Source organism: Thunnus maccoyii, chromosome 1 (assembly GCF_910596095.1).
Source record: "Thunnus maccoyii chromosome 1, fThuMac1.1, whole genome shotgun sequence".
Lineage (NCBI taxonomy): Eukaryota > Metazoa > Chordata > Actinopteri > Scombriformes > Scombridae > Thunnus > Thunnus maccoyii.
The window spans coordinates 22,109,574-22,131,275 of record NC_056533.1 but is presented as its reverse complement, the minus strand read 5'-3'; the positions used below and the strand labels follow the sequence as shown (position 1 = coordinate 22,131,275).

Sequence of the window (21,702 nt, the reverse complement as noted above, 5' to 3'; positions counted from 1 at the left end):
ACTACCCCCAAAACAATAGAAAAATACTATAATGTTAGTGGAGCAGAGCAGTGAACTTGTGCTTTGTGTGGAGCAGATGACCATATATAGAAATCAGTCACGAGCTGACGTCAGCTCAGGCTGAAAGCAGAAAAAAACGCTGGCATTCAGAGCAATCTGAAGCGGGTGCTTTTTGCTCATAGTGATTACTTCTACATACCTTTACCTCATTATTTGACACTTCATCCACATTTAATATGAACCCCCGACATTGTAACATTATATATATATGACTGAAAATAAGGAAAAGCATCATATGTCCCCTTAAATTCACCAGATTTAATGATGAGTGTCTCTTGGCATGTCTGTACTGTGGAAATCTCACCAGATACAACCACTTGGCTTTTATTACCAAATAAAAGCCTGCAGTCTGATCACTGACAAGCACAGTTTTGCTATGTGGATGTGAAATTGAACCCACTGAGAACAAAAATGTCTTTTTGACTGGGGACATGATTTATTCTTTAATCTGAGCAGTTTCCTTCCTCCTCACAACTGTTATCATCAGCACAAAAATTGTGAACTTTCCTTCCTGCATACTTGACAACACCTTCTGGGGTGAAACATTCACACAACAATCTTCTTGTTTGTTAAAGCTCAATAGGCTTCAACAGGCTTTTATTAAGACTACAATACTTTTTCATAAAAAAAAATCAAAGCTAATAAAGAATTAACTTCAGTTTTTTTTTCATGATAACAAAGGGCTCCATTCAGAACAACATTTTCATACCTGAACTTACACCTTCCAGTTACAACACACAGCACAATCTTTTCAAGATGGGTAGCATGAAACCATAAACAATATATTATTGGAGGGAGATTGCTAAAGAAATTGTCCATGATTGACAAAAGCTCAAGAAGAAGCATGAAAAAGCAAAGAGGTGTTAATGTTGCACAAAGCCCACAACACCGCAACCAAAACCTGATGCAGCAGGTTTTCCATCTATAGTATCTGTCAAATCTGATCCCTCCTCTTCATGGGGAGCCATTAACAAGCCTTAGTATTTACTCTGTGTTATTCAATCCATCCATAGGGTGTCTTGAAATACTCAAGCTACTACTACATACTGCTGCAGCCACACTGCCTTCAATGTCCCCCAGTTCTCCTATATCATTCCTCTCCTGCTCCTGGTAACGGGACTGTAAAGGGAAGTAGACCCGCTCTTTGCTCTTCTCTCCCTGGATAAGGTTTGTTGGTTGTTCTAGCCAATCTTTTCTCCACAATGGGAGAATCGTCTCCCCACAAACACCAAATTAATTAGAGCAGCTACAGTAAGCTGCCACCACCACCTCCATGTTCTGTATTAAACTCAACTCAAAACCCACTTTGTGACTAATTATTAAAGACCCCCTCTGGACATGTTTTATGACAATATTGAATAATAATTTGTGTCTGATATGTTTTTTCCTGAAAAAAGGTTCAATTACCTTGTTAATTTCTTTAAAATTACATCTACTCCTTCTTTCTCACAGAAAAATCCAGAATATATGAATACAGTATGCAATTATTTTTTATTTTAAAAGTTTAACAGTTGAATAAAACATGTCTCCTACCTTACTAAAAAGTCCATCATTCAGTGTTTGTGCACTGGAGGCTTTAAGTTTCCACATCACACTTGTGTAAGTTGCATACTGAATCATGATTGGCTCCAAACTAGTTGCTGGTATGTATGTACACACATTAAACTCTTTTAGGTGAGCGCAGAAAATTTCCTCCTTCAGCAGATGAATGTGAAAACAGTCTTCTAGTGTCAAACTCTGCACATACATCATTCTGCTAAGTGAAGCTCAAACATTAAACAATAAGAAAACCGCATTTTTGAGTGGAAAGGGCCTTTAATTTATTAATATACCAGCAACTCATGGTCCACTCCCTACTTTTTCTAGAGCTTGAGGACCCAGTCTTCAGAGCACTTTTTTCTGAAACATTATAATTAATGCAAATAGGAGACCTGTGCAAACTCCATCTGCTGATAAAGACTGTGACATTGAAAGTTGCTGATAAAAGTAGGTGCACCTTGAGTTAAGATAATGTTGTCAAACTACTATTCCCAAGATCAAGAATGAACTTTTACGCAAGAAAGACTAACTACAGTGCAATATAATACACAGTCGTACAGTGCGATTGAATTATAGTACTGACAACAAACTATTGTGTCTTGTAGTATATTTGATGTAGTACATTTGATAAAACACATTTTAAGCCTCTATTGTTACATATTATGAATTTCAGATGGTACATAATCCCTCATAACATCATTCATTGTTGATTATAATGCAACTGTATAGTATAATAGGGATTTTCTATAGTAATTTCTAGTTACTGTATTCATTGTTAGACTTGATATGACAATGAGTTGCTCTGGTTGTACTTCAGGGCTACATTGCTATTCACATGACCTCTGTCAGACAAAAGACTTTCTCATTGATTGTCCTGTTGGTTTGAGATTACGCAGTGGGGTTCAATAGATTTTCAGCAGCACAGGGGTCATGAAACTCAATCAGTGCTGTTCTACAATTGCAGACTGAGTCATTATTGTACAACGTTTTGTTATTCATACTCTATGATTAGACAGAACTAAACCTTTTGTACCATTCCAGTGATGGAGATAGTTGAAACGACAATGTAGGGTTTGAATAATTGACACACATTTTGATGCCGCAGTATTTATCAGACTAACGAGAAACAGCCTAGTTCTTTATTTATTAATGGTTACTTGGTTTGCTTTGGTTTCATTCACTTGAAATGTGCTTCCCAAATAAAGTTTTCATATTATTACTAAAAAGATGCTGCAAGTTAGACACAGAATCGCTGAGGCTTAGCTGGATTTATAGTTGAAAGTAGATACCTAATACATAGGTTTTGTTCACCGTGTAGTATCAGATTCCTCCTGTTAATATCAGCGCAACACTAGGCAGATGTCGGCTGTATCAAGGTTTAATTATAATCCCTGCTATGAGCAATGGTGGGAAAGTCCATCCTGTTTCATTACTGAATATGGGACTATTCAGTGCAATCGCAGTATTTATGTTGTTTCATTAGAGAGCAGCAGCTTTGCTAGATGTGTGTAACTGAAAAGGAGAAGATGCATGTAACTGAGCCTTTTTTCCGCTTGATCCATGTTGTTGTTAATATTAGCAATTTCTAATGGCATCAAAAACCAGTCTCAGTTGTTGCGGTCCCTACGTAGCATCTCTGCATGTACCCTTTAATCATCTTATAGAACTGCTGTATTTTCTTTGATAAATTTGAATTAATAAATGAACATGTTTTGCCTTCAATAGTGCTTATATACCTACCTTACACCTATATATAATACATTTCATTTGTTCAGAGCAACAGATGAAGATTCAGTGCTTTTAATGTGTGGGTGAATTGTTTTGTAAGTATATTATTGAGACTAATGTATCCCTATAAATACAAGAAATCTACTTTATTTGCACATCTCACTTTTATTCACTCTGAGTGCTACGGCTGTGCGATATGACCAAAATCTCATAACCTGATATAGATCATTTCATATCCAGATAACGATACATATAACGATATAGCACATTTTCTGTAAATTCAATAAATAATTAGTTTATATAAAATTACCACATGGAGAGGCCTATTTCTTCTACATTTTGAATTATATCTTGTACATCTTTGTGACTCTTTTCCATATGGTGTATGTCTACTTTTGTGCCTCTCATCTGTACGCACTCTCCTTACTATTTGACATGATTCTTGTGTAGGTGGTAAAAGAGGATAGTGGTATTTGAGTCTGTTGTGGGGACTGGTCTGCAGCATAATTTGCAGAGTACGTTTATCTGGTCCGTGTCAGACTTTTTATACCCAAATCTTGTCCGTGCGACAGAAGTAGCTCTTTTATGTATGAGCTCCACATTTTGTCTCAGCGTATTACCCTGTTCTGTGTCACGTTCACTCTCCTCCATGTTTGTTTGTGCTGCCTTCATGCAAATTTCCTGCCTGCATCGTGGATGTATTATAAGACCTGGATACCGAACCAAAAATGGCGCCCATTCAGTCCAACAAGAATTGCTCAGCTGGCGCATACGCCAAAAAAAAGTTTCCAGATTCTGGGTTTGCTTCCACGTTGTGCGGCCCACTGAGTATGTGCAGTAGTGTTTCCCTCACTGGCCCCGCCCACGAGTTCCCACCCGGCACATAGACTTTACATTGTGATGAAGTCACGATTTTTAAATTACTTTTCTCGGCTCAAGGAAAGTTTTACAAATATAAGACCTCCATGGATCAAAAATTCATAATAGAAAGAGTCACAATTTACCTTTTTGCAGTTCGAGGTGTCCTGTCAGTTTTTACAGATGTCTCTTTTACAATGAAGGGGAAAATGTTTTTTGTGTTGCAGGGGGATTTTTCCGCTGCAATACCGCGAGTGACCACTGGGAAAAATTGGCTGCAAGGCTGAGTGGCAGCGCCCTATCCAGCTCTTATATTACATCCATGGCCTGTGTCCATGCCGTGTGGAAGAACGCAAAGCGTCGTTCAAATGATGAAAAATACTGCCATAAAGAGTGTGATTTGCAACACAACAAAATAGACAATAGAGCATAATATGAAACAATAGACGTTTTTCTATCGTCACAGGATATATATCGTCTTATCGCACAGCCTTCTGTGTGCCATCTGTACTTTTCGCACTGCTATTTAATATATAGCCCTCAACGATCCTCATTTCTCAACACAACCTTTCTGGCAGTGGTTGAGAGAGATGATGACTGCTTAGGTCTTCTTGTGATGCATTGTTCCCGGCTGGCTTCACTGGCACAATACCCAGCATTCACAGGTGTTTTGGGAAATCATTTGTACTGTAATTCTGTTTCAGGGTCCTGCCCAATTTGCTGTGTTCTACAGCACAGTCTCACTTGAAGGCACTTGAAGGATCACCTCACAAAAACTATAGCTAAGATTTGCTGCACATCCATCTCTATGTCTCGAAACCCCCCCCAAAAACAAATCAACACATTGTGACTAGAAGCCTAAACAGCCATCCGGTGTTTGAGACAGCTATGACAGGCCTGTATTGTGAGGAGGGTCTAACTCTGTGCTGTGATATGAACTTCTCATGATTATCTAGCAGCAATTTATTGCAGGACACCACAGATGGCATCAGCATAACCTCCCTGCAATTGTAGAGACAGAAAGCATTCAGAGGGTCTCTGCATGTTCCTGGGAAAAAGTTCAAAACGAAAAGAGGTAAGAAGTAAAGCTAGGGGAAGTGCAAAAAAAACAGTTGCTAATTTCCTCTGAAAACACAGAACCTCCTCTTTAGGAGGACAATCACAGAAATGTACTCCCAACACTTAAAGAAGCATAGGAAAATGGCTAACTTGTGCCCTTTGAAATAAAAGTCTCAATTCCACAAAGTCCGCACTATTAAACTTGTACAGAAGAATGTTTTATGAGACCAACATATAAAATAAACATTTGGTTTATTTTTCCTCATTAGAATGACTCTTGTGCATCATGATGGAAATACGCAGCTTCGGTGCTGTGACCAAATGTGAACAGAGAGCAGCGGTTCCTTTCACCCTCACACTACCCAGGACCCATCCCTTTCAAGCCTCAGCCAAAGCCTGTAGCTGTTGGCCTGGTTTGAGTGTGTCTCTGAGGATCTGTCAGCAGCCAGTCTGCGTGCTGGCAGGTGGTCTGGAGGCATGACCAATATGCTGCAGACAGGCAGAAAGACAGAAAGACCCTGCTGGGGCTCTATGGGACCGCTAATCTGGGGCCAAGTCAGGGTCCTCCAGTGTTGTAGCTCTCAGCTCACTGTGTCACTACTGTGTTTCAAAACTATTATTGAACTCTAAACTACATTAACCTCCAGGCAAGGGCAAACTACTTCAGTCCAACAAACCCAAGCAAGTAAACAACATGGAGTGTAAATCTGAGGTCTGAACTCAATACTGACAAGAGCCAAAATGATTCATCAAACTATTTATACATAGTGCTAGGACTCTGGTCTATAATATATGTGATAAAATCATCACTGTGTTGAGCTATAAAGCAATCAGTGGGGCTATTATCAGGCCCAGGAATTCTAAAAGCATGTAATTTCTGGAGGAAAATGACTTACGGGACTAATCTCCCTTCTTTACTGATGATTGCATCTCTGTCATTAGTGAGGATGGATATTTTCACATTGGGCGTCCTGTCATAAGCTTGTCTCCACTCTCCTTCTCACAGTGCAATCTAGTCAGAGTGCAGCTGAAGAGGAGTCGTCCCTCGCTTCTCGCTGTTAGTGAACAGGCTGATAGCTGCATTAATGATCTTTGTACAGTAGATGTGTGCTATCATTAGTTATCCCTACGGAGGACTGTTCTTTCTCTGGCCCATCTGCTTGTGGTACCGGTGTGCTTAACGCACACCAACTAATTCCCGACTCCCAGTCAGAGCTGATGATGGTGTAAGAATTAAGTGTAGCACTGTGAAAATGCAACACAAAAAACAGTCTGTCTGCTTTGGATGGTGTCAGCATTCTCTTCACACATCAGCGCTAACAGGAACAATGACTTTGAGTCCTGAAACTCTTACATGTGCTTCAGTGGGATCATCAGGGGAAGAAGGTGATCACTCAGACTTCAGAATTAATTAGTGATCATTAATTCTAAACCTACACAAGAGAGAGCATGTCACAGTGTGTTCTGGGTACACTTGCTGAGGGATAATTTCCCTCGTTGTGTTCACTTGTTCCTGTCAAAGCGTGTAAGTATTTACATTAGTTATCTCTGTTTGAATTCTTTTAAAGGATAAGGCTGGTAATGTTCTATATCTTTGTTATATTACTGTTAACAAATCTCATGAAAAGACCGAAACCAACAATGAATAAATCCTATTGTTAACCTCAACCTGCATTACCATGAACATGGGCACTGTAATTTATTTTGAGTCAATCCCGTATACACATTCCTGCTGCTGTTAATACTTACAATCCCCAACAAATGCACGTTTACTCCAGTTTGAGTAACGTTAAAAAAAGGAAAAAAAAGGAGACATATCATGCACATTTCCAGGTCTATATTAATGTTCTGGGGCTCTGGAATGTCCTTCAATGATTTACAGTTCAAAAACCTCCTTATTTATCCTTTATGTGGCCCTGCAGTTCAGCCTCTGTCTGAAACAGGCCATTTTAGCTCCTGTCTCTTTAAAAGCCCCCTCCTTATGAGCCCACTCTGTTCTGATTGGTTAGCTTCCAGATGCTGCCCCTCAAAAGACTTCTGCTGGCTGTGGAGGCTCCGTAAACAAACAGTAGTAGTCAGATTTCACTTATTTTTCCCAGTCTCTACTCAAAATATAAACTTCTAAAATATATTCGTACCTGTTCAAGCCCAAATCCGATCAGAAATATGTGAGTGAACAACGTGAACAACTTAGCAACAAAGGCTACTGAATGGACGGCTGTTTGTGGGTGTGCGCCAACTGAAGTCATCTTGAAGAGGAAGTAAAGATAACATTGCAAACGAACATACCATAAATAACAGAAAATCCCAAAAAGCATGATATATCCCATTTAAAGTATATATTCCCTACCTATTTTTAAAGGCCTAGGTCCCACAGAAAAATATTGAGAGACAGACTGAAGGTACGGTCACATGACACTTTTGTCGTATTGGCCCATTCACTTCAAATGAAGTCCATGCAATGATAAATTCAAGGATACTTCTCCATTTTCTGTGTGATTTATCAGCCCATTCCTGTGGACTCCCGATTCAGAGTTCATCCTTAATCAACTTTGACTGTGCGAATGTGCACAGTGAGCAAATGGAAACATTAATGCACTAAAAAGCAGAAGTCTTTATTGTTCACCCTGTTTTGTACAATATTGCATTAACAGACTGCAAACCACAGCAATGCTCTCACAGACTGTTTACAGTTATTTATTACCTGCATTGGAACCACGTCAGACAGAAAGCTAATGTCGTTAATGGTCTTTTATGGAATTTGTTGACAATAAGAAAAACATAAAATAACCCCAGCCTTAAACCCATTAATGTGAATGTCAACGTCTCAACTCCATTTACTCTCTGATACTCCACCTCTACACAGTTTATAAATGCACAAACAGCATTGCTAAAAGCCACATAAAGTGAGAGAGTGAGACTCTCTGTGACCTTGCTCCCAACAACCATAAAGTGTCATTATCATAGTTAATTTTAAGCACATTACCTGGTTGAACAATGGCCCATGGCCACAGGGAGTGAAATCATTACTCACCCTGATGCCCAATTCCACATTTTCTCCCCCGTACACCTCCATCCCTTCATCCAGCAAACCTATCTCCTCAAAGTACAGCCTATCCACCACGAAGCAACCAATCAGGGCAGGGCTCCTGAGGGATTAAAGAAGATGAAGATCATAGTTGTTTATCTGTTGCTGTCTACTGCACAGGTAATGTTAGCTTGGCTCAGTTGCTATAGTGACAGCAGGGAAAAGAAGAAGAATGTGACCTTGCACAATATCTAATTTGTGCGTGAATGCTGCATGAATTACCCTCTTAGTGGATTGGACATTTGTTTACTTAATGTCAGGTAAAAATATGCTGAATTAATAAATACTGTTTAACTATTTGATTTGGACTGGCAAGATGCAGTGTTCACTTACTGGATGGGAGCGCTCTTGTTGCCCTTGTGCCACCAGGACTTGGGTGGGTTGAGGTAGCGACACCACAGCTCCCAGTCAAAGCCCTGAGCAGACAGCGGATACTCTTCAATCTCGAACGTGTCATACTTGATGTTATCAAATGAAGGGGAGATTATGCGGGTTCTGTCTTCTTTAATTCTCTGGAGAATGGGTTCAGCCCTTTAAATATGGAGACAGAAAGTAATTCCACTGTGAGTATTTGTTTTGACAGCCTTGTTTTTTTAAAAAACTATTTCAGGAGATGAATTCAGTTCAATTTATTAGACCAAAAAAGCGTTATTTCCATCTGATAAATGGATGGAAATGATTTCTGGGGGATTGTGGGGAGATAAAAATGCCAAATAAAATGTTTATTCACTTACAAACACTTATAATTGGAAAAACTAAACAATACATTTACTGTTGTGTGTGTGTATTTGTGTGTATGAATATGTTAATATAAAGTTCTTTATGCTCCCCTTCTAAACACATGACAAACATGTATGACAAGATGTATGACAACTAAAAGAAAGGACATATGTATCATATCATTTCAATAAGTCCATGTCTGGATCAAGACAACAGATCCAGTTTACACATTTAAAGTACAAGTATTTCTTGTGATGCCACTTGCACAATGAGGATTTAAAACCACATTATCTCAATGAAAGTGAAATTTTGGATGATGCTGAGATTCTCATTACAGATTTGAGAGAGTGTGAAGAGTTGTCCAGTGGAGTACTCTTGCAGATTAGTGATTGTTGTGAGCTCACACTCAAAATGCTGTACTTGCTGTAGAGTGAGCTGTAAGTATCATATCATATGAATGGTTTGTCACAGACACAGAATACGGTAGAGTTGCAACAATTAATCAATCAGCAGAAAATTATTCAGCAACTATTTTGAAAATCAAATAATCATTTTAGTAATATTTAAGCAAAAATGCCAAATATTTGCTGGTTACAGCTTCTCAAATGTGAGGTTTGATGCTTTTCTGGTTGTAAACAGAGTATTTGTGGTTTTGGACTGTTGGTCGCACAAAAAAAGACATTTGAAGACGTCACCTCTGGAAATTAAAATACAGCCACTAGAAAAAGAGACAATTTGGAGTATTTGTTTTTAAATGAAATTATTGTCAGTAAACCCACACAGACTGATATGACTCAAGAACCAGTGCTCGTGTGTTGAGCTGTGTATGAGTGACTCACCAGCCAACATTGAACTCAACGTGGGCATCAAACAGGGCAACAACTGGCGCAGTGGCAGCCCTCCACCCGCTCACTCTAGACCGGATCAGACCCTCCTGCTTGGCATGCCTCACCATCTTGATGAATCCTGGACGTTGGCTGTTAGTCTCAGACACAAAATCCTGCAGCTTCTCCTTTAGCTCATCTACAACACACACACACATGAATTTCAACATCTGAAGAGCTTTTGAAGATCCCATAAGAGACAGGTGAGCAAAAAGAGAGCTACTTGTGAGCAAACTTCCACCCACAAGACGCCGTCATGTCCTCCTCTGGTGAGCAGCATTTCATTGGTAGGAAGCCAAACGTACGCACGCTTCATTGCTTTGATCACTGGACCAAAGAGGCAGCTGCTTGAGCCAGCACTGCAGACCTCCACGGGGCTTTACCAGTCATAACGGGATATTGCAATATTGAGGACTCAGTCTGCAATGCTTTTTAAAATATGGGGTGATGAAATGGAGGAATTCCAGCCGATTTAATGTTTGGCTTCAAAGTTTACCTCCATTATTACCTGAGTTATATACTGTATGAGTCATACTCTGCAAGATAAACGAGTCATAGAAAAGTATATTAAAGTTCTCTCCACAAATTATAAGTGGTTGCAGTATGGCTTCTAATATTCTTGAAAATACAATGAATTATTAAGATGTATAGGTTCCCCTTGTGGTTCAACTAGAATCACTTTTAAGCCACATAAATGAAACGTGGGATGATCACCATATCTTTAAAAAAGGTAAAGGCCCTTTATATCACAACTAGATACTGTATAGACCAAATAAATCTGGAAAAAACAAAATGTTCATCTCGGTGTTTCATCATCCCTTGTATAAATCACCTAAGGCTGTGTTCTCACCATTTCACTTTTAACCGCTGGTGCCTTATAAAGGGAATGGGGAGCGGTTGTAAGTGGTGGTCGTGAAATTGTGCTTTGCCTGGGTTCAGTATAAGCAGTGTGAGACATTTTATAAAGCTGAAAAAAGTTGGATTTTCCAAATCAACAACACTAGAAAAGTTACACTAGAGAAGAAGTTAATCTGATTACAAAGTGTATGAAGCCACTGGAGACACAACATGAGACCCAACTTTATCAATTATACAAAATAGGATTGAAGCAGCACTTTTTGTACAGATTCTGTAAAATCCCACCACATACTTGGCACAACAGCATATGGAAATAAATTGATTTATCTTAATGTGAAATGTAATTAATTAAAAAAATTCCAGGAGCCATATTTTCACCTACAGGGCAAACAGCGAATACAGGCTTGTTTGGCTTGAAAGTTAATGTTGCCACCTGTTAGTAAACATGTCTCCAAGCATATTAAATCATGGCACTGCTTATGTAACAGTGAATTTTAATATAAAATTCAAGAATATATAATAACATATGATTTTACAGTAAGCAGTAATTATCTTCACCCATATGAGGAATATCAGCCTGGTTTTTCAATCGATTTCTTCTAATTCACAAGTATAATACAGACACAGTATTGCAAGAATAGACGTAATGCATCTCACATATTCATACATAAGGATGCACTGTAGATACAAATAAACTACTTATGGTCTTTTAATTTTAATAAAAATTAACATAAGCCTCCTCTTAAGGATATTTATTTATTTAAGGATTTTTCTGGTACACAAAAATATAACAATGTAACATAATTTCAAGAAAGCATGTGCCAATTTTGAATGAGTCACAAGTCAATATATTACTGAATGCTCACTGTTATGGCTGTTTATGTCAGAAGAAAGAAGAAAATGTTCAGTATTCTTACCAAAACAAACAGACAAAAAAACTCTCAAAACTGTCTGATTACCTCAATTTGTCTAAACATTTCCTTGGGCAAGTTTGGGGAAGCTGAGGAAGTAAATACAAACATTTCATAAAAATGATTTTTCAATTTTTATCTCAGTGGATGTTGGTCCTTGAGACACAGAAAAGTACTGATATTTCACACCAGACAAACAATTCTGGGGCTGAATAATCACACTGTATGCTCTATGGTGCATATATGATTCTTCAGTACAATATTTACCACTCAGAACAGTCTGCAGCTCTCCTTGTTAGATATCCAGAACTTAAAGGGACTCTAGGTCATAAAGGCAAGAGTAAAGAAACTCTAATTCAAGTGTATTCAGTAGAAAAATGAGCTTTGAAATCCCTTCACTTTAGATTTTTAATTCTACCTATAAGAAAGCTATTGTAGTTATTCATTTGAGTAGCTGCAGCTGACGTTCTAACAGATTACAGTATCTATAATAATTCCTAACCCATCAATAATTAAGACATTCTGATGTGTGCGTGAATTGAAAATAAGAATGACGATGTGTTATGCCTCATAACAAATCATAATAAAGCACAGTTCATTACACCAGGAATGGCTGATGGCCAACAGTCATCAATCTTTCAGGGAGTGATATCATGATGAAGCTCTGTTGGAAAGCAATGGGCTTTGGGATGGAGCTGGACTGGAACAACAAGCAAACAGGTTTCTAACACCATGGTGCAGTCATGCAGTAAATCCTGTCACACATTTGCAATGTAACAAGTAAACACTCAAGGTTTTTCTCAGAAGATAAAAGGCAAAGCTAATGGTGAGTGGCAATATAGTGAACACGCCATGTAGCTCATTTCTATTCTATCCTCAGTGAGATATGACAAAATAACACTGGGTGAAACTGTGTATAACTTCCTGAATAAATCCACAATAACACACTATGAAACTATTCCTTATTTAAAACTGTTTAAGCCTAACTTGGTTTCAAAATCCTGTTGTCAGCTTCAGATATGTAGCTCTATGCATAATAAAGCAAAGGATATTTTATAGAAAGATGGGATTTTAGTAATTGTTTCCTTTGATGAGGGATCTGCAGTTGCATGATCATTTTGTCATTTGTTTCTGAACTGAGCTTGTGTGTCTAAGGCTCAAAATTTTCCCCTAATGAATGTTCAAATTAGGCAACATTTATCACTATGCAGGCGCTACTGCTTGCACAGCAGATGGCAAATCGGCATGGATTCAGGTCTCACAGTTGCTGTGTAGTTTTCACCACACCACTTGGCAATTTCTCCGTACACAACTCTGTGGTTGTGAAAATCTGTGTTTAAAATATCCAACTGCTACTCTCTTTCTTCCTCCACAATTCCACCAGTCTCGTATCCAAACCCTGGGTCCACTGACAGTTTGTTAAAAACACTTCAAACTCGTTAGTTAAGTTCCAGAACAAATGTGCACTGCATGTATTTTATAGTTGGCGGTACATACTGTAAACTCAGCTTTGTTGGTTTTTGCTGATGTTTTCCCAGCTTTTGTGTGCCCTCCAGCTTTCATTGGCTAAACCTGCAGAGACTGGTTGCTGGATATCAAACTGTTTTTTAACGGTTGCATGGACTTCTCTGGACACCTGAACCACTGACTGAATCCACATTTTGCCACATCACTCACAAAGAGAGTGGAAGCAAGCCACAGGATGTGGACGGGGTTGCAACAGCTGCTCATAAATCCATCACCAAGTTTATGTGTAAGACCTTCCTAAATTTCTGCTAAATACTACCTAGTTTCACACTAGTGATTTACTAAAACCAAGTTGCACTATTAAAACTTAAAAATGTGTTAGCTAGTAAAGATTTTAGTAATGTATAAATCAGTTGCAAGGACACATCTGAAGCACTGTCCAATAAAAGGCAACCAACCATGTAAACAGGAAATTACTGTAGCATCACAAGCTGTAACATAACTTCCAAAAATAACAGTTTTAGGGGCCAGAAGATAAAATAAACTTACTTGACTGGAACAATCATCAGCTAGAGACATGAATGAGCTGTGAATGTGCAAACCTAATGACCAGTCACTGACCAGGGAACTCCTTCTCTTTTGTTTTTATTCTAAATGACTTAACTTGATTATTTAAGATTGATTTTGTTTTGTCAAAATCGACAGAGTTAACAATATGGAGTTTATTCCAGTGTCTTGATCATCTCTCTATTCATGACACTTCAGTTACACAGTCTATGTAACAGCCTGCATAAAATAGTTTTTTAATATTAGAGGTGCATTTAGATGCATATTGAGCTGCTTGAAAAAAAATGCTTAAAAAAAAGCTAAAAATATAATGATATAGCAAGTTAGTTAGTCATTCACTTTACTTTGATTTTTTAAAAATCTTGTATGTGTAATTATGTTATGATGTCACAGATATGCACACTAGTTAGTAGGTGTAAATATTTAGCAACAACTAATCTCTACATAAGAACTATTGTGTGGTGCAACCGAATTTAATTTAGCGATGCCTAAATCTCCACTTAGTCAACATTAAAGTTATAACTAGGCTAAGTTTAAACTTACGAACAGCTGGTGCAACTGGCTGATGATCAGACTAATTGTCAGCTGCTGTAAATGCTTCTTAATACAAATGTCTCTTTCAAAAAAAGAATCTTAATCTAAACTAACTGATTAGTCCATGAACAGAGATATTTTAGTATTTAGTATTTTAGTTTAGTTCTTAAAGTTTTGAAGTGAAAAAACAGCTTTCATGAACACTCTTTTTTTCTGACATTACAGATCAAATAATTAATTGATTAATTGAGAAAATAGTTGTCAGACTGGCCGATAATGCTCCATTAGTTGGAGCCTTAATCACAATGACACTAACTCTTTAAACAAAGGATTAATTAATTGACTGTTTGATGAGCACCTTAAGGACTTTCCTCGATGAGATGAAGCTGACTCAGAGGGCTCTGACAGACAGAAAACTGGCACAGACACCACAAAAACAGATTACATTCTTTCAACTGTCTACCTTTTGCTGCTCATCTCAAAATCCTTCACCCTTGCATACATACAAGACTGCTTGGTATTATAATCTAAGTTAAAGTATGGAATCACAAGTCTTCTGATAGCCTGTCTAATAAGTAGGCGCTTCTCAAAAACCTCTCTTACACAGACAAGTCTTTCTCAGGCCACAGCTTGGGACATTATCCAATTAAGGAGGAATCAGCTAGGTCATTTTGCCCTTCTCTCCCTTGATGGCTACACATTCTCCTGCATACTAATGTCTCTCGGAGGTGAGCTGTGACACTGGTGGATGACTCATGTAAAGCTGTGGATGCCTGAGAGGTTAGCTGACCTCCCTCAACAATCTTGGCGACATCACGGGTCAGCAGGCTAACGACATTTAGTACAGATAAGATTCTCAGTCATTGTGATAATGACAACACCCGGCTCATTGGTGGCAGTGTGACAGAGTGCTCAAGCAAACAGGGTGAAATGCCATCAGCAAAATGTCAATGCGTGACTTGGGTGCCTGAAGGAGCTAAAGGGGACTGCTCCCTCGCTCTCAATTAAGTGATGACACATGAATGTTTATGGTTTGTGATGTGTTAATCCTTCTGTGCTTTGAGGTGTGAGAGCAAGTGTTGCGTTTTCACCTTTACACCAGAACCAAGAGATAACTTTGGTTACATTCAACTTTCTGGTCAATAACAGCCTGAAGGAGAGGAATCATTTTTATCCCAGCATATTGAGATAGTGACTTACAAAGACATACCACAGTGATCTATATTTTGTTCCAGCAACCTACAGGCCACGCTATATGTTTTGCATTATTGACTTTGGTAAACATTCTTCCCAATGCCAGTATTTCCCATGTTGATTGCCCCTACAAGCAGCACAGCTCATTTAAAAAGTGCATTGCCTATAAATGACCTTGGCACAGTATCATTAGATTTTATGGCCTGCTTTCTGCCTTTGTAATGTAGTTAAATCTTGCACTGTAAATTACTGAGTCTACTCTTCACAGGTGACTTCAAGTCTATCACTTCTGCCTTGCATGGCTGGCGAGAGTTACCTCATCATCAGTGATCTCACACATCAGACATCTCAGTAATAAGCGAACAGCAGTTAGACATTGTCAGCATATATTGGATATCTTTTCGACCTGCCACTGTTTACACCACTTCCGATGCATGCAGATGTAAGAATTAGAGTTGCAAATGCCGACAAGATATGTGCAAACATTCATCACCTTGCTGGATAGCTATCTGCCTCAAGGCAAATATCCTGGCTCTGCAGCTAATTAGTGTTATTCATCTATCTGTGAAATCCAGTCAACACAACCCCAAATTAAAACACTAAAGGAGACTGGAGGCCATCAGAGGGGAAAACATTTCACAGATTCAGATCTCTCCACACATGAAGCAATAATATGTAAACTTAGACAGAACCGCTGAAAATGACTTTCTAAGCCCCGCCTCCCTTAGCTACAATAATAATGGTGTCAGATTTGACTCTCATTTGAAACAATGAGCCCTTGATTTCACACAAAGGTAGACAAAAGCAGCTTGTAGTCTTTTTAATGTTTCCAGCTGACTTGTTTTAAAATGAGAATCTTGTGAAAGGGTTCTTGGATGTGCACATGATTGACTGCATATATGACATTGTGTTAAAAGCTAAAGCTACATGTACCAAGTAAAAAGTCAGCATCCTCACCAGGTGATGATCCATGTAGAGGACATGAAATTGTTCTTGTTTTGTTATGTAGAGCTCTTCAGTTTACTTACTTAGTTCGTAGTTCATATTTTCAGTGTGGATAGTGGTGTGTAAACATATGTAACAGTATGTTTTCTCTTTTACATTATAAGAGAAAAAAACTTGTGTTTGGCAAACATAACTGGGTAACGATGGCTGTGGTTGCTAAGCTTCCTATAAATCCAACAAGTTACCAGACAAAGCAGCTAGAGTTATTGTACTCTGACAGCATCTAGCTTCCATACAGTGGGGAAATATTACACATTGGATGTGCTAATCTTGAATGGGGCTTTTTTAATGTGACCCTTCAAACTAATGTAGTTATGATGTGCTCCATGGCCTTCCAAGTAACACTCAGTTACTACTGTAGGTAGTATGATAGTTAGCTGGACATGCTAACAGTTGCAGCCTAGAGATTAACACAAGTTTAATCCATTTCTTACACTTTTTCTCTTGTGTTTTTGCTTTTGGAAAAGCTAACGTAGACAGGTCAGGTGTACTCATTTATTTATTGTTGCTATGACTCGACAATCACTGTTTGGGGAGGGATTTAGTGAAAGGTCAGTTGCTGTAGTATGAAATGCTGCTGCTTACTGTTACTGCTGTTGTCGTCCACCAGGATTATCTCTTTGAGAAGGTGGGAGGGCGTCCTTTTGATGGCAGAGTGAATGGACCGTAGGATGACGGACAAGGCTTCATTCACAAAAATGAACACAATGCTCACTTGAGGGAGGTTTAAAGGATAAGTGATGTTTCTGCACCTGTGGAGAACAAATAAATTGTTGGTGAGGCCATGTTTTGTCTGAAGGATTAGCACATAAATTTGACATTGTTTCTTCAAGAGCAGGGCAATGTCAGATTTCATGTCAACTCAGACACTTTGCAGTCTATATCAGGACCTTGTTTTTATGAATCAAGGTGTAAACACTGGCAGAGCCACCATTTCATGGCCTGCAGATTTTTGGAAATTTAACAATAGAGTGCTGCTGCAACAGTGGTGCACCTGCAATGCAGTTATAAAAGAGATCTCTTTAGGAGGAATAAATTATAGGTAGCGTGGTGAGGTCTGACATCAATCAAGCTCCTCTCTGTCTCTTTTAAAATACAGTTTCCTGTCATTACATGCTGACATTTTCATAGGGGAGTCCAGCCTCCTCTCTCATGAGGAAAGTGTCTGTTTCCAGGAAATGCAGAGGGAGCAGGTGTAAATATATGAACAATAAGCTGCAGGTAATGTCCCTTTTAGGTTGAATTAATTGTGGAAATCATTTTTTCTGTGTATAATGACATCAATGTGTTGGAGACAATCATTCCCACAATAACCGTATGTGACCTGTGGTTTAAAAACTGTTTATAAATGTTGCCCATAACCCCCATGTGATGACTAATTTAATTGTACAGAGTCGATTTTGTTGGGATTGTGATCTTTCTTACATGCCAGTATCACATTTTAACAAAATCCAATCACTATTACCACATCATGTTGTTTATCCCAGCCAAAAGACTATTGTATTTACAGCATGCCATGGCTCAGGCACTTCTTCTGGGAAATGTGCAGGGAAAACACAAATGCAAAATGCGTGATTAATGTATCCCCTGAAACTGTTTTGGATGAGTGTACAGAGCCGGTATTAGTGGGAACGGATGGTCTGAAGGGTGTTTGGTGACGTGCAGCAGAGAAAATGCCCTGCAGATCTTTGAGCTGTGTAAACTTTCGCACCAGGATGTCACCTTGTGTTCTGCCTGTAACCTTGGTGATGTGAACATGAAAGCTGTATAAAAAAGACACGAGTCAGAGCCAACCAGTGTGATGTTAACAATTCCCTGATAAGATGTTGGTGTATTCACTTTGCAGGATTGAGATTCCTTTTGTCCAAGACTTAATCAAAGTGCTGATACTAAACGAGTAAATGTATGAGGTCTTGAAAATGCACATGTACTTTAATTTATAGGATGCAGATGGAAAGCATGTAGCTGCCAGGTGGCCGCAGGGACTTTTACAGTAAGAATAACCTCTTATAAAGCCCTGTACAAACCGTGTGTGCTTCCATAATATCATTAACTCAGCAGCAGGTAGTTGCATTGGATGCTGTAGGCAAAATTAATTCTTCATTGGTTATCAATTAGAGGCAATCAGTGTTTGAGAGGGAACAACAATGTGTTTTTCAGCGTGGCAAGTGCCTCAGGAGTTCCTTTGTTTATTACAGAAAAGTAAGCAAAAAAAAAAAAAAAACCAGTCCAGAACAGCAGTGTAAAAAAGTGATAAGAAGATATATACTGTGTACAGTGAGACTAGAGCCGAAATGATACATTTACAGACATTCAATTGCCAACTATTTTGATAAGTGGTTAATTGTTTCAGTCAATTTTCAAGCAAAAATGCCAAACATTTGCTGGTTCTAGCTTCTCAAATGAGAAGAATCATATATACTGTAATAGTAAACCCAATTTTCTGTTTTTTGACTGGAGGTCGGACAAAACAAGCAATATGAATATGACATATCGGTCTCTGGGAAATTATAATGGTAATTTTTCACAATTTTGTGACATTTTATTGCCATATGATTAAATTGTTAGTTGCAGAACTAAGTGAGACTATTTACACCATAGTGGCTACACCTTTAATATCTCTGAGTGTATGAAATGTTGAAGGCAGTGTTGTAAATCAGTGTATGGCAATATTAAATGATTTCTTCCTTTTTTACCTTGATTGATCAGGTGTTTCATTTCCTGTCTGGTTACTTTATCAATAGGTTTTCCAGAAAATGTACATATCACAATATAAAATTTGATAGACTGTGATAAAGGAATAAGAACTGCAATGATTAGCCAATTAATTGATTAATCAATTGACGCTAATAGCTCAATTGTTTTGAGTAATTTTTTCAGAAACAGAGAGAAACAGAATCTTGTGACACACAATAAAATTGGTATATCACTAGTGTCAGGTCAGTACACTTGATTTACAGCAGCACAAAATTTGGGATCATGACTTAATATCTGTAATTCAAAGTGTCAGTCTGGGCTACTTCATAGATTTATATCAACTACTAGGAGGCAGTTTAGTGCGCTAGTAGTCTATAAAAGTGACTTTATAATATTTCAATATTCTCTCTGCAGTCTTACCCATCAGGCCTGAGGTCTGGTATTGGCCTGTCTAAAGAGAGGCGATCACTGAGGTAGCCGTTATAGCCGTAGTACTGAAACATCTTCAGCGCCACCCGCCGGTTGTCCGGGGCGAGCTCCTGACCCCAGTGAGCGAACAGCGACGAGTCAGAGAATGATGTGTCCGCCTGACTGTCCTCTCCCCTCCCTGGAGTCTCTAGGAGGCACAGGAAGACAAATGGCATGAATATTTGTCTAAGCCACAGCTTCTCAACCTGTGGGTAAGGTTGTCCGTAAGATGACATTTAAGGAACGGGGAAAAATTATAGAGCTAATATAATTACTGTGATGAATGCTGTTTTCCTCATGATATAATGTCCGTTACTAGGTGAAGGGTGGACAGTTATTTAAAGAGACTGAATGGCTAACCTTCAACAGACTGATCCATGACGACAAGCTTAAGTGTCCTTGAACAAAAGATTCAATCCCTACTAGCAACCGATGGGCTGTTTTGCAGCTGACCTTGCTCTTTGACCTCCACAGAGAGGAGAAAATAAAACTAATTTCCCACACACACAGAAGCTAATCAATCAAGAGGCATGGTTTGATCTTTTTTTTTGTTTAGGTGATAATAGTGTGAGAAGACTGCACTTGTGTTTCTTGAGCTGAAGACTGAAGGATTGAAAATGAATGTGGGTCTGACTCATTTCATAGCAGAGCAGCACTGACAGCACTGAGAGCAAATGGACATTTCACAATCACAAGTTTACTGTAACAAACAGTAAACCACTGCGCGTGGTTTTCATTGATAGACTCAGTTCATGCCCAGACTCCATAAAACATCGGTGGCATCTGCTCAAAATTCTGCGCTGCTTCCAAAAGGTTTTAATGCACTTTAGAGGAGTTTAACAATCAGGGTGCTTACCAACAGGCAAGTGGCTTACATACAAAACCTACAGTATATAAAGAAGATAAAAATGAAGGGATATCATCTTGAAGAATATACTGTAGAATGAGGGTTTTCCAGCGGAACTTGCATGATTACAGTGTATATCTCTGAAATCTAAGTCAAAGCATCATCTGTAGCCATATTTCTTACACCATGAATAAAAATGTAAAATCCATTTCCATGATAGTACCTGTTGGGACATTATGCAGAGATTCAATAGTGTTCCATAGTCAGGTGTGAATATTGCAGTGCTTTCATGTTATTGAACATCACAGAGATATTTATGATCTGTGAAAACATGGGGGTGCAGGTGAGAGGTTAGTGGTAACCCGGTGAAGTTGAGAAATTATTGATTTCATGTGCACTTCATCTGGTGACAAAAAACTGTAAGCTGTATTGATGAGTTGCTTAAGTAAAAAATACTATACTACAGCAAACAGTGTCTCTCAGGAAATGATTAACCTCATACATAACCTAACATAACCTTATGTAATAATTTACTTCAGTGAGAATGACTTCCATGAAACTGAATTCCATGTCATGGATAATAATGGCATATTGTTAATTAAAATGTCCTAATCAGCAGAAAATGAAATCCAATGAAAACTGGTTCTGCTGTCATCTGTTAATAATTTCATTAAAAGAAGCATCAGTCCCCTGCAGCATATTGAGGCCATACAACAATAATAAAAGACTTATTTCATTACAAAGCTTCAGTACTATTCGTTACTGCCAACAGACTGAGGTTATCAAGAATAATTCACAACCAACCAGACATATTAAACTGTTTTGCTTTCTTTCTCAGAGTTAAAGGAAAAGGAAGCTAGAAGTAAATCGATACCTTTAATTATTATTTGGCATCGGGTTTTTCTGTTGTTTAGCAGTTGAATTAATACAGTATTTGTCTCTCAAGCTTCAGAGAAGTACTGCAGGAAGAAGATAAATGAGTTTAGGCAAATAAAACAAGACTGATGATTTTTTTTTTAAGTAAAATGAAATAAGGAGGAACAAAAGTAAACTCAGAAGCCTCAAAGATCCAAAGAGGGGAGAGAGGAAAAGGCTTTGAGCCCCTAGTAAGACTGTAAACAAAGGACAAGGTTAAGCGTGTGTGCGTATGTGAGTGAGTGTGTGTTTTAAGCAGATTGGGAAAGGTTAATATTCATGAGCAGATTGTTGAACATACGA

At 38.4% G+C, this 21,702-nt stretch overlaps 1 protein-coding gene across 2 annotated transcripts in view; it reads right to left on the bottom strand.

The window, feature by feature from the left end:
- galnt18b (UDP-N-acetyl-alpha-D-galactosamine:polypeptide N-acetylgalactosaminyltransferase 18b) overlaps positions 1 to 21,702 on the bottom strand; it is an 84,492-nt gene that overhangs the window by 28,116 nt on the left and 34,674 nt on the right. For both annotated transcript variants that reach the window (XM_042418424.1, XM_042418433.1), the window contains exons 3-7: positions 19,590 to 19,785; positions 17,058 to 17,224; positions 9,892 to 10,075; positions 8,666 to 8,863; positions 8,279 to 8,393 (exon numbers count right to left, since the gene is read on the bottom strand). In XM_042418424.1, coding sequence (XP_042274358.1) covers positions 8,279 to 8,393; positions 8,666 to 8,863; positions 9,892 to 10,075; positions 17,058 to 17,224; positions 19,590 to 19,785 — 860 coding nt within the window. The remainder of the gene's footprint in view (positions 1 to 8,278; positions 8,394 to 8,665; positions 8,864 to 9,891; positions 10,076 to 17,057; positions 17,225 to 19,589; positions 19,786 to 21,702) is intronic.